Source organism: Eurypyga helias, unplaced genomic scaffold (genome assembly GCF_000690775.1).
Source record: "Eurypyga helias isolate BGI_N326 unplaced genomic scaffold, ASM69077v1 scaffold12339, whole genome shotgun sequence".
In the NCBI taxonomy this organism is placed as follows: domain Eukaryota; kingdom Metazoa; phylum Chordata; class Aves; order Eurypygiformes; family Eurypygidae; genus Eurypyga; species Eurypyga helias.
In genome coordinates this window covers 32,367-44,858 of record NW_010272755.1, presented here as the reverse complement: position 1 = coordinate 44,858, position 12,492 = coordinate 32,367, and the positions used below count along the sequence as shown (strand labels likewise).

Here is a 12,492-nt window from a genome sequence, read left to right as displayed (position 1 = left end):
GGGCTTTACCAGGTCAGGAAGTCTCTCAGTGAGCTTTACCAGGTCAGGAAGTCTCATCATATGGTGAAGGCCTGCATGTGGTCCTGCTAGGAATATCTTCCCTCAGTTCCTCCCAAGGACAGGTTACTGAGGCATGTATAACTCCATGGTGTATTCTCCCAGAATCACCACTTTCCTCCTACAAATGTGGAGGCACAACCTTGTGTGGCTGAGGAGGGATTTCACTGCCTAACTTATCTGGACAGGCTATAACAAGCACAGTAAGGATGCACTTGGTCTGCATATAGATCCTTCTTGATAGAACTCCCATCTACTTTGGTCATATAGTTATTATAACCATAGTCAATAAAAATTCCACTTCTGTAGGACTGGTAGTACTGGTCTGAATGTCCTGGCCAAAGGCCAGGCTCCTTCATCTAAGGGTTGGCATTGTCTAATCACTTCTGATACAAGTCCTAAGTTCACAGATCTCCACCCCAATACTTCCTGATGGGAGAGGGCAACAAGTGGTGAATATTCAATCAATACACTGACCTTGCACTTAGACCAGCACAAAAGGCTGATATTTTTTCAACACTCAATGGTCTTTATCTATGGATTGTTTTTGTTTGCATTGCCTGATGCTCCTCTTCTGTTTCTGTCCTTAGCTTTAGACAGTGGTTCACCATCTTGTTCCCCCTCAGGGTAGCTTTCCCTAGGCCAGGAGAGCAAGGAATAGCTTTATTTGATTCTGGCTGGCTGACTGCCTTAGGAGTCCCACCTGGAAATCCTGGGGAACATCAACTTGAGAGCCTTCCCTGCATCCCTAGGATAATGTCTGTGGCCTTGGAGAACCAGAGTCTTTAGTCAGCATTTTTCATGCTCCAATGCAGTAGATAATTATCGAACACTGTACATGAGACGGTGCAAGCATCTTGCAGAAGCTGTTCTGTAGTGTAGTGCTCTGAAGGTCTTCACTCAGTGTCATCCTTGTGCCACATACCATTTGACAGCCTTAGGAGCGGGGGCTGTTCAGCTTGGTCTTCCCTCTATGCTTGGCCATCATGACTTGTAAAAATTCATGTTGCTGACAAACAGCATGATTCAGCAGTGTGCTGGTAGTGTTCTGGGCTGGTAGTTTTATTCATAAGAAGCATTCAAAGTGAATGTGATTTACTAAGAGCAGTGGGAAGTATGTGTCAGAAATGTGACTCATGTTACCCTTTCTCTACATGGAGTTGTCTAGATACTACTCTTTTTGTTCCTTCTACATATGAAATTCTTGGCCATAAAACCTGTCGTTTCTATATCCTTCAGTTCTATACATCTCAGAAACTAGAGACTGGATTATGAAGACAGTGGGGAGTAAATTACTGCTTATGCCATTAGAAATTCAAGTAACTGCTCCTTTAAAGCAATGTCCCAGTGTTATTGAACATCTGCTTTATTGCATTTGTGATTCAGGGCCTGGTTAGAAATATTCTGTGCAGACTTTTGCATGTTCAGCTGTACCAGCAGTGACAGTAAGGTATTAGCAGGCAGCAAGGACCACACTATCAGCCTCATCTCAGAGTTTTTGTTTGAGATGATTTCTTGGCTTCAGAATTTAAATACAAATGTTGGTGGGAGAAGTACATTGTGTATGCCAGCAGCCTGCAGGCACCCACAAGCCTTTGCTGCTTTGCACAGCCTCACGTGGGACCTTCACCCACATACCCCTTGCTCATGGTCTGCAGACCTCGCTCAGCCCAGCCAAGGCCCCGCTGTGGGAGCCTCACTGCAGATGGCTCTGTCTCTGACCCTCTCCAGTGGTGTTCCCGGCTGGAGCCACCTCGCAGGCATGCCTGTGCCTGCCCTCTGCCTTGCTGCCTCATTCGCTGACTGGACTTACCAGCTCAACCCCAGACCTGCCCTGTCACCGTGCCCTTGTCTGACAGTCAGCACTGTCAGGGTGCTGTCCCTGTCACCAACCCTGGCCTGCTTCCCCTGCCAGGGAGGGACACACAGGCCACACTGGCTGTGGTGACCGCTCTCACCTCCCCTCAGTGAGCAGTTCACTCTTACTGCTCCCTGACTGTACAGAAGATAACAGAAAGCAGTTCCAGATGTTTGGTTGGTTTTTGTTTTTGTTTTTTTTTTAAAAACATTCATTGACAAATGCCACGTTAGGTATTCCCTTGAAAATTCAAATATCAATAACATATTGCACACAGTTTGCAAAACCCCCAACATTTTCATGTGTTTTTCAGGAAAAACACACTAGGCCGTGCTATGATTTTCTTTTTTTTATTAGCTGAGTGGCAACTTCAAGACCAAGAGGTCTGGTTTCTGTGCTTAAGGGTAGGATTGGAAGTGTACTTTTAGCAGGCCCCTGGAAAGAAAGAAAAATAAATGTTAGTTCTTGAAATTAAATTTACAAAGTGCTTCAACAGCCCTTTAGTCTTCAGTGCAGCGCTAGCTACAACCTTCCTAGGGTACTTCGGCATCACAGTACAAGACTAGTATGGGGGTGGTGTGAAGGTTGCTGCTTGCGCTGCTCCATGTCTCTTGGCATCGCAGTTGTGCAGCCTTCACTAGTCCCAGAGCCGTGAGTTCAGCTCATGTGAGCAACTAGGCATGGGCTACAAACCGACTGCCCTCCCTCTGCGACACTAAGCAGGACCCAAACCAGTACTATAAGCTTGGGACTGGGACAGTCACTCTCCCTTGCATGGACTTCCCTTTGCAGCTATTTTCTTATTAGATAAAACATTTTAAAGGAATTGCTAGAAGAGTGCAAAGTGGTTTGCTGCTTTTTGTCGCACTTACAGCAAAAGCAACCTACAAGCTGCCAGTGCAGCCGTTTCAGTGACTCTGCTAATTAGCCCAAAGTACCTGACTGAAGCACGGGCTGGAACTGGCCAGACATGCAGATTTCTTCCTGCTTCTGACGCACGATGCGCTGGATGGCCGGTGGGAGGCCACGGGGGTTGCGTGAGAAGATCAGGGAGTAGCCATCGTCACAGGAGCCATCCTCCTTTAGACTGCGGCAGGCATAGGTAATGGCATAGTTATCATAGTCGGTGTCAATCACCCAGTAGTTGTCCCCTGAAACATCAGAACACGTGTTTGTCACAGTGAGCGAAACAGGGCAGAGGAGGACCTAGTCATCCCACAGAAAGACGCCTCACTTCAGCACATGGCAGGGATAACTTCCCACGGGATCTGAAGCCACCTCCCACATCCATCTTATCTCCACACCATGAAGTGAAGCACTGGAACATACTCGAGACCATGTTGTTTCCCAGGATGCTCAGTGCATTTTCACCTTTGGTTTCTTAGGTTAGAAGTATTAGGAGGACTAGGACTTTCCAGGTTTTCAGTGGCCAAAAATTCCCTTTATGTTTCTCACTGAAGCATTGGGTGGGGGAGGGAGGGGACTCGACACATGCCACAGGGCATATAGATTAAATTTTGGCTATACAGATTACATTTCCTACACAAGAAGCCTCAGCAAAACGTGCCTCCTGTTTTCCAGCCTTGCTCAGCTAAATGCATTTTGTTGTGGCCTGTCTGCCAGTACTAAGTGAATGTACTTGTTTCTTACGCATTAGCAGGCCAAGTCCTGCCTGACTTCCACAGCTGGAGTCCCACAGCTGTAGGAGACGCAGGCACAAATTATGAGGTGTGCAGGGTGCATAACTGAGGTTTGGTGTGAGCAGTTCCTGCAAGGGGGACTTCAGCTGACAGCTCCCTATCATTGGGCTGTGTCTGCCCAAGGAGAAGTGCTGATGGAGTGCAGATGTGGGTCCACAAGAGCTATGAGAAGTACAAGGACGACTGACCTTCGGCACCTCCACAATTCCCACTTTGGGGCCGGAGAAGTATTGCTTCAGGTTCAGCACCCCACTTGGCTGGACAAAACCTGAGTGTGTGGCCCATTGCCTCTAAGTGGCACCCTCCTTGTTGATATATATGATGTCTATGTGGGGCCTTTGTGGAGTCTGGATTCTGCCCCTTCTGTGGACCTAAAAACCACTGCTTGGATAAAGAATCCCCTGAAAAAAGGATGCTTTGTCTCCACTAGGAGCAATCTGAACTCTACTGTTTTTCCTGCTCATATGCTGAGAAACACAAATCTGGGCAGCTGGAAGCTGTCAACCAGCACCAAGGGGGCTGGAGGAGTTCACTCACCACCGCTGGAGAGGGCGCTTAGGCCCTGGTAGGTCATGTACATTTTTGCTGGAGTGGTTGGGTCAGGTACTGTATACTGAGCAGCCATGTCAGCACAGATCACCCAGAACCTGCAACAAGATCCGTGAGATTGAAGGTAAAACCCTGAAGCATATGAGCTTCAAATCAGTGTCCCTTGCTTAAGACTCGGGCAAGAACCAGGCTACAGTTCAGCACAGCTGCCCCAGGCCTGGACATGGCCCTTCTTAGTGCAAAGTTACGGTTTGTAAGTAATGCAAATATGTAATACCCCCCTCCATCAGACAGTGCATTGATGCTTTCCAGCCCCCCACTTCGGCTGTGCAACTATGCTGCAGCTGGGGCAGTGCCCTGACACTCCTTTGGCTCAGCAGGCTTTTTGCTACCAGTTTCTGTACAAGCAGTCAGTCACCAAGCAAAATGATGGACATCCTTTCTTGGCTCCCTGCTAGTGGTTTCTAGAGTGAACTGACCTGCTTCTGGGCTGATTTGGGCTCATTTGCCGTATCCCTGAGAGGAAGTGTGGAGTTGGCTCTCCTCTCTCTAACCCTTCTTAGCTCTCTAGGCACAGGGATGTCTGTTACAGGCCTTCACACAGGCTGTGGGAACCCTGTAGGTGCCTGAACAACCTAGCGTCGTCGTCCATTTCTTCTAATACCCTTCTCTGGTTGGCATCTCTTTGCTCTGAGTACCACCTGCATCTTAGCACAGTTTGTCAAGTGTTACCTGGATTTGTGAAACGGTGGAAGGGCCTTCATTCCCTCCCTTGCACAGGCTGTGCTTCCCTTTTACCCTGCCAGCGCAGAAATAAATTCCTGGCAGCCTTGAGATCCCACTTGGATTCTGAAGAGTCCTTACAGGAATCTTCCCATTCACACTGCATGGCATGCCTAGAAAACTTCATTTGCCCCATCCCAATATACCCTGCAGTGCTCTGCTGTTAAGATGTACAAGGTTTGTAGCCAACGGCTCTGCCCTATTACTCATGCAGCTAGAGAATTTTTGGTAGTTAATGCACAACAGAAATAGTGCTAGCCTACTGGAAGCCCCAGATTTCTGCCATTTAATCCCTTTACATGCTGTAATTTCTTATAGTGACCATGACCCACAGGTAAAACTCAAACTTCCTTCCATTACCACAGTGAAAAGAGTTGCCCTGCCCTTGTAGCCCCACAGGCTTCTCTAGCTCCTCTCACCTGGTTGTAATTCATTTACCTAACTGCTCCATCATTCAGGATTTGGCTTTGGAATTGACTTTATGCAGGAGTTTTGTGGTGGACCTAGACCAGAGCCAGGCTGAAAGGTAACCCAGGACTCAAAAGTGCCTAACCTCTGGCTTCTAATATATTACCTCGTGTTGTGCACTCAGGATAGATCCCCATCCATGTCCCCCTCCTCTAGTACCCCGTGGCAGCAGCTCAAGCTGAAAGCTAAGCTAACTCACCCAAAAAGCTTCACTCGTCCTTTGGAAGATGCTGTCATTGTGCCATCTTCCTCCACAGTGTATTCAGCAGAGATGTTGTCCTGAAGGAAAAGGCCTTCTGGATCCTTCTTGGCCAGGGCATACCATTTCCCTGCATACTAACATGGAAGACTATTACCATCTGGATTAATCACTGCAGCAAGATTAGCACAAAAGCATTTTTGTAAACATAATGCCCTTCTAACTACCCACTGCCTGGCCTATGGAGAAAGCCTGAGTTTGGGTGGGTAGGTAGCGCACAGGTCCTGCTACGCCGCCTGAGCCCTTGCCTCTATGCAAGGAAAGCAGAATTTAGTTGTGTTAAATCTGATCCTTCAGTGAAGCTAATGACGTCTCTTTGGCAAGTTGCATGCTTCAGCCTGAAACAGAGCCTGTAATTCCCCAGTAGGGGAGCCTGAGAAGTGCTTTGACTTTTTAAAATTGGGATGTTCCAAAAACTGTCCCCGGACATGGGTTTCTTTCCAGCAAAGTCAATCATGTATAGAGGGTGCTGGCCCCATCCCAGCTGCAGCTGGAAGGGGTGTTTGCCACAGGACCATCGAAATAGGTACCGGCACCCTCTCTGGACCTTTCCAATGCCAAGTTAGCTGTGATTTCCTCCTCAGAGGCAGGCAGAGTAAATGCTGTGTTTAAACAAGAGTCAACCTGTGTTCAGGATACCCAACTTGATAAATTTTCAGTTTGCTGTGACTCCCAGGAAGGGCTGGTGGTGGATGCAAGTCCCCCAGGGCATGAGTTTGGACCTTCTCTCCAACAAGGATCTAAATTGTCTCATTCATGGGACCGCTCAAAGCTGAGATCTGTACCTAGCTCTGAGCTAACAGTTGTCTAACAGAATATTATCCCCGACTTTCATGGCCAGTTTTACCGTAATGCTCAGAAGTTAAACAGCAGTGAGGAAAGCAAACTACAGGAACAGTGTCTGAGAGAGAGTGTACAACAGAAGCTAGCTTACTGAGGAACCCTTTAGATTCAGACAACCTGCATCCTGGGAAAACAGTTTACATATGAAACTTTTACACATACATCTATTGAAGGAACCATAATTACCCTTTTTGGATCAAAATTGTCTTTCACAGAGAAAGACTCCACTGCACAGGTCTGAGCTAGGCTATATTCAACAGTGGAGAAGATCGAGGCCAGGAAAACATACTGTGCGTATTTCATTCTGCAAGACAAAAGCAAATGTGGAGTTTTGTTTCAGGCAGTAGATGTGGGTAGCTACTACTGAGCCTACAGATAAGTTCCCCTCATTTTAAAATCAGTTTCTTTCTGCCACTGGGTCACTGTAATGCTTAAATCCAGCCAAAACTGAGCATCAATGGCAATTATTTTGCAAGAGTATTTTGCTTGCCAATAGTAGTATAGTGGACTGTGATATTTTATCATTATAAATCAAGCCAGAATAGGGGTAAGGTTGTTAAGAATTGATTAAAAATTAAATTCTTTTGAATCTTTGTTTTCACAAGAAGAATAAAGTTCTGATGAGCTCTGGTAAAGCACTGTAGGTTGTAAAGATCTTGTTTCTAATTATTTCATGGTGAATGTCCACTTTGCTTTCAAACCAGCAAAGCTGTGTTATTTATTACCGGTTCTTATCACCAAAACTGGCTCTTCCTAGCTGCATACTCCAATGGCAAAATACATCTTGGTATTGTCTGCCCTCAGATCATTCCCTCTGCAAACATGACAAATAATATTCCATTTCTAGAGGCCTGATCTGCCATTGCATCACAGCCACATGGCAGCCAAGGCTTTATTTGTCTCCTTGGGTATCCCAGCTCATCTGTATCCCAGCATGTTTGTTTCTCACATTTTGGAAAGAGAGCACCTGCATGTACATTCTTGCAGAGTATTTGACCCTGCATACCTGTTCTGATGCCAAGATAAAACACAATTACCTGAAACTTGCCAGCAGCATCCAAGATAAGCTACCAACAACACCCAAGCAGCTACTCTGTTCCCAGCTGCTGCCATGCAAGATGCACTTCCCTGCTAATCTGGCCCACCTCTGTTGAAGAGAGACCTACCTGTTAGGGTAGAGACGTTGGAGATCCCCGAGACCACTCCGCTTCAGTCTTTGGGCTGCAGTCAGCAGGAGAGTTTTGTGTCAATTGCCTTCCAGCTGCCTTTAAATAATGAATCTGCAAAGTCACTAATTGGTTATTTTTGCTCGTGTGCCTGAATAAAACGCTTAATCTTGGATAATCCATTATATAAAAACCACCGGTAATCCTCACACTGGTGGGTCTGACTGCTATACTAATACAAACACAGCTTTTACATAACAGAAAAAGCTGTCCAGAAAGCTAATAAATCTGCTGATGTGATTGTACCACACCTTTGCCTCACTGAAGTCTTTCTGCTTCTAACACGTGTTAGGAGAATAAGCACAGAGCATTAACCAGAGAAACTCATGGACTCTACATACTCATCTGCACAGGCATGTGTTCATATTTAACAACTTGCATTGGGTAGATATATAATTAGCTCTTCCAATATCTTTATCATCATATTAAGGTGACCCTTGCAAGAGTAGAAAAATATTATGCATTATCTGCTGGGGGAAAGTGCAAAAATAAAGATTTTACTTTCATGATCACATCAAAATATCAGAGTCCCCTGTTCTTCTGTGCACTGAAACATCTTTATACACATTTTTACCAGTTCATCTTGGCAACATTTCCAGTTACATAAATGATATAGCTCTCTCCTTCCCAAGATGTTCTTCCTAGAAGCCTCCCACCGGGGTACAATAAAGCAAAAACAGATGAGAAGGCAGAAATGGCTAGAAAAACATTTTTGTTGGCAAACCATGCCTGCCATTCTTACAATTTCCCCCAGGTCCCCAAAGGATTTCCTCAACTGCAAAGACTGCCCATATACTTCTTCTGCAAAGGCTTCTCTGGAAGTTTTAGGGCTTCTGACATTCATCTAGGTGTTATCAGCACTGGCTGTAGCTTCCCCCCTGGGCTGCTGGGTGCTGGGGACCCTTGGACATTCCCACTAGGGATGACTCTTTAGTTCCTACAGAGTAAGCCCAGGGAGCTCTGAACCTCCTGGTACTGATCCAACAACTTGGACATAGAGAGTCAGTCTAAGTCTTCTGGATGTGCTGGACATGCTGCAGACATCGCTTAGAGCTGCTTGTCCAGGAATTCGTGAACAGAAGTATGCAACCTTGCGTGGCAGCTGTGTGCTGCTTCCCAGGCAGCTTGCTTAGGGTTGCCTACTATCTGGGAACACAGCCCTTGCTCGCTGCCAGAGGAAGTGTTGATTCGGCCTCTGTGCAGCCTCCACTCACACTTTGGAGGGAGGCAGTGATACTCCCCGTGCGCACGTTTGGTGGAGGGACTTGGCCGTACCCTGTTCATACCATCTGCATGGCTTCAAAGGCAACCTGAGCAACTTCACAGGAGAGTGACCTGCTGGTAACTAGGACAGGAAGGTGATAGCACCCATCCCAGGCCAGGAGTAACCAGGAGCAAGTGCCACAGCATGCCCCACTGTGCCTGATGGAGGGGCTGGGTTCAGCCTCCATGCCCTCCCCAGCCATGGTGACAGCACGCCATCACACCCCGTGCCCTTGGCTTGTTATAAGTGGTTTTCTTTGGGACAGGTGGCGCACTTTGGAGCTAGCAAGTGTTAGGCACTGGCATGGAGAGATGGCACACATCCAGCTGCTCAGACAGGGTACAGAATGTGCCACATCCTGGGCAATGTGGAACTACCTCATCCTGCTTGCACCCCCTTGGCCTGACTTTGTAGAAGGATGCCAAACAGCCATTTGCTGAACTAATCCTTCAGCTACAGCTGTCTGCTCCCCATATGTACCTTGCTTCAGGAATAAGCAGAGTCCCTGACAAGATTGCACAGAGGTGGTGAATTCCGGCACTGAGTGTGAAGATAAACAGCTCTGTTAACTGAGGCACAGCTTGTTACCCATGTCCCTGCACACACATTGTGCTGCCTATCCTCAGCTTCCCTGGCACACGCCCCTCATACTTGTGTCTTCTTCACCAGCAGCATTTACTTCATTTAGAAGTGAAAGGAAGATCAACAAAAAGCCCACTTAATTTCTTCAAAATACTTGGCCACTTAAAGAATGACATAAAAATTACTTTTTAAACTGCTTTTTGAGGTCTGGATGCCCACTAGATTTTCAAAGGACTTTCTCCTGGCACTGAATATGAGTGCAGAAGTGTGCTTTTCCACCCTGACACGGGGATTTGAGAGAGAATGAACTGCAGGGTTTTCTGTAAATTAGAAGAGCTTCGAAACACTTATCACTTCATCTGTTTCAACAAAACAGATTAGTTTATGTCCATGTGAGACATAGGTGACACTCGAAGCCATGCTTAGGTGACCACTTAATCCCCTGGGGATTAGAGACATGCTAATAATAGATAATCACAGCACAAGATTTTGGTTGGTGACCATAACATCTGTCACTGCATTATTTGCTGTTTGGAATAAGAAGAAAACAAAATTGGACTAACCTTCATTTTCACAGTATTATGGTAATTTCACAGTATTATGGTAATAAATTCGTGCTGGGCATATAAAAAAAAAGAAAAGAGGCATCAGAGCATTGAAGCGTATTCCTGGGCCTGTTAAATTTGCTATGAAACAGATATAAAAATAAAGGTCCACTTCAGGGTCTGATGGTCAAAGAAGATATCCAAAGGCCTGTTCCAGACCTGCTCATCAAAAGTGGCTTGTTTCTTAATGGAAGAGGTTGCCTGACCAAATAAAACATATCTTCAGGGTACTGGATTCATCACAAGAGCCTGGTAGTTTTAATGGCCTGCAATAAAACAGGTATGCAGACAAGATTATTCTCATCTTCTGCCCTATCCTATGAAATACAGCAGCAGCAGTTTTGGGTTTACTGTCCCTAGTAGCCCCCCTCCTTCTGCATTATTATTGGAATAAGCATTGGGTAAACTGCTCTGGGAATTACTGCAATTGCACTGCCGGCTCAGATTTAGCAACATGTGCTAGCTCAGCAGCCGATGGCACAGTATGAGATCTCTAAATAGCCTCCTGCATCAGGCATTAAGTTCCCTGCTGTCCAGCAGACAATCAAGTCGTGGGCTTGTTTACCAGGGTGCTGGAGAAGAACCACATGTATTGGAATACTGAGTCGCCCTTGACAGCTATGGTAGTGGTTATTGCATTGCAGCTGGGAGGATTTCCTGCTCTAGCTTTAGATCTAATTTGTGCTGCTGAGGATGCAGGGCTTCCTTCTGGGGTGTCACGCACATGTGCCAGCATTGCTGGATGACTCCAGTCCCAGGTTTTCCCAGGACTGAGTCGATGGCGATAGTCCCCTCTACTCCCTCACCAGGGCAGGAGGCAGGAGAAATGAGGCTTTCCCATAGTGGCACACCACATAAAGGCCATTGGCTAAGAGGTTCTCAGTTTCTGTGACTTCTGCTCAGAAATGCTGATATTTCCTAGTGAAGAGAGCGATGCAATACAGATGAAGAGGAAATAATTTGAAGTTCATTCCACTGTGGTTCAAGGGTAAGGTTCTTGGGTGTGTTACATCATTAGATAAAAAAGCATCATCTATCACTGCCTTATGAGTTTTAAGGCACCATTCAAGTACCTCACAGCTTTAAATGACATAAACTGAAAGTCACCCTTCCCTTCTGAAGTATGATAGTGTCATTCTTGCTCAGTGTATTGGCTGACAGTTGGTAGAGCAAGGGCTCACATACTGCCGTGCACACAACACATCTCAGACACAGACACACGTCCCCCACCCCCAGTTTGCAAGCAAAACCAGAAGGCTGCTCAAAGCACAGAGGAGTTGAGGAGCCTCAGCTCCTCTGCTGTGATGGGTAGCCAGCCCGGGGGGAATGGCTTTTTCAGGGCCATTGTCAAGGGCTTGGCAGCAAAACTAAATTACAGCCTTTCTCCCAAACCATTCAGCATCTTGCTGCCTTGGCAGCACAGGGTGAATGCAGAGATGGCTAAAATCTCTTCTGAAGTGGGATTTTAACAAACAGGGATCTGCTGGCGAAAGAGATATAATTTTTTTGTCCCATCTCCTGTTTTCTGCACAACTCTGTGGATGATGGTTGCAGCTTGTGCAGTGAGCTGCTGGATTTCACCCTCCAAACCATGACAGTTTCCCTAATGGCCGGTTGTTACTCTGTACTAAAAGATTGTCCAGGCCTGAGGCAACCTGATGAAAAGGAGACCATTTTTGATCATCAAATAAACAGGCAAACATTTTGGTGGTTGTTTTCTAGTATTTACTACCAGGCATACTGTTTACATACCTATATACATATCTTGTATTTGCTACTCCTGAACCAGTCCATTTGCAGACATTGGCAGGTTTATTCATTTTACTTGAAACATTTGTTTAAAGAGAAAATGCTAGTCTTTTCCTGCCAACCCGCCAGCTCCTGGAAGGCAGAGATCAGCCCTTTCGACACAGGAAGACTGGAAAGCCTACCTTTTCAAAGTGGGCAAGGACTGTGGCATCTGCAAACATGAGGGGGTTCGGTTGTCTGGGGCTAAGGTCTTTGCCCTTGAAGACAGCTGTGGGCTATCTCCATGGTCTGATCCTATTCTTCTCCTTCTAAGCAGGAGGAGGGGAGTTACTACCTTGAGGCAGCCAGTTCCCCCTGCGACATTTCACAGTGAAGTAACAGTCTGGAGCTTATTTAATGCCTGGTGTTACTCCCAGGATGCCTTAAAAAAATTAGAGGCACAGAGGGTATGTGAATATCCCTGAAGCTGTAAATCATGCATGTAGTATTCTAAGTCTTGTTCCTTTAACGTTCATGCAACAGAAGCTTCTTGACACCAAAAATGCAGGA

General features: G+C 46.3%; 1 protein-coding gene across 1 annotated transcript; it reads right to left on the bottom strand.

The window, feature by feature from the left end:
- Window positions 1–2,114: 2,114 nt before the first annotated feature.
- On the bottom strand, window positions 2,115–7,741 carry LOC104504793 (purpurin). The gene is made up of 6 exons (XM_010159240.1): window positions 7,684–7,741; window positions 6,704–6,821; window positions 5,615–5,751; window positions 4,153–4,262; window positions 2,854–3,066; window positions 2,115–2,350 (listed from the first exon to the last, which is right to left on the bottom strand). Exons 2-6 carry the CDS (start codon window positions 6,818–6,820, stop codon window positions 2,340–2,342), a joined length of 588 nt encoding a protein of 195 aa, XP_010157542.1. The 5' UTR covers window position 6,821; window positions 7,684–7,741; the 3' UTR covers window positions 2,115–2,339.
- Window positions 7,742–12,492: the final 4,751 nt, after the last annotated feature.

Bases quoted from the DNA above. Each gene is read 5' to 3' on its own strand.
- LOC104504793 (XM_010159240.1), bottom strand. From the start codon at position 6,820: ATGAAATACGCACAGTATGTTTTCCTGGCCTCGATCTTCTCCACTGTT. The intron at 4,263-5,614 runs GTGAGTTAGCTT...ATCTTGTTGCAG, and splicing joins GGACGAGTGAAGCTTTTTGG to GTTCTGGGTGATCTGTGCTG. The intron at 3,067-4,152 runs GTGAGTGAACTC...CTGATGTTTCAG, and splicing joins AAGCGCCCTCTCCAGCGGTG to GGGACAACTACTGGGTGATT.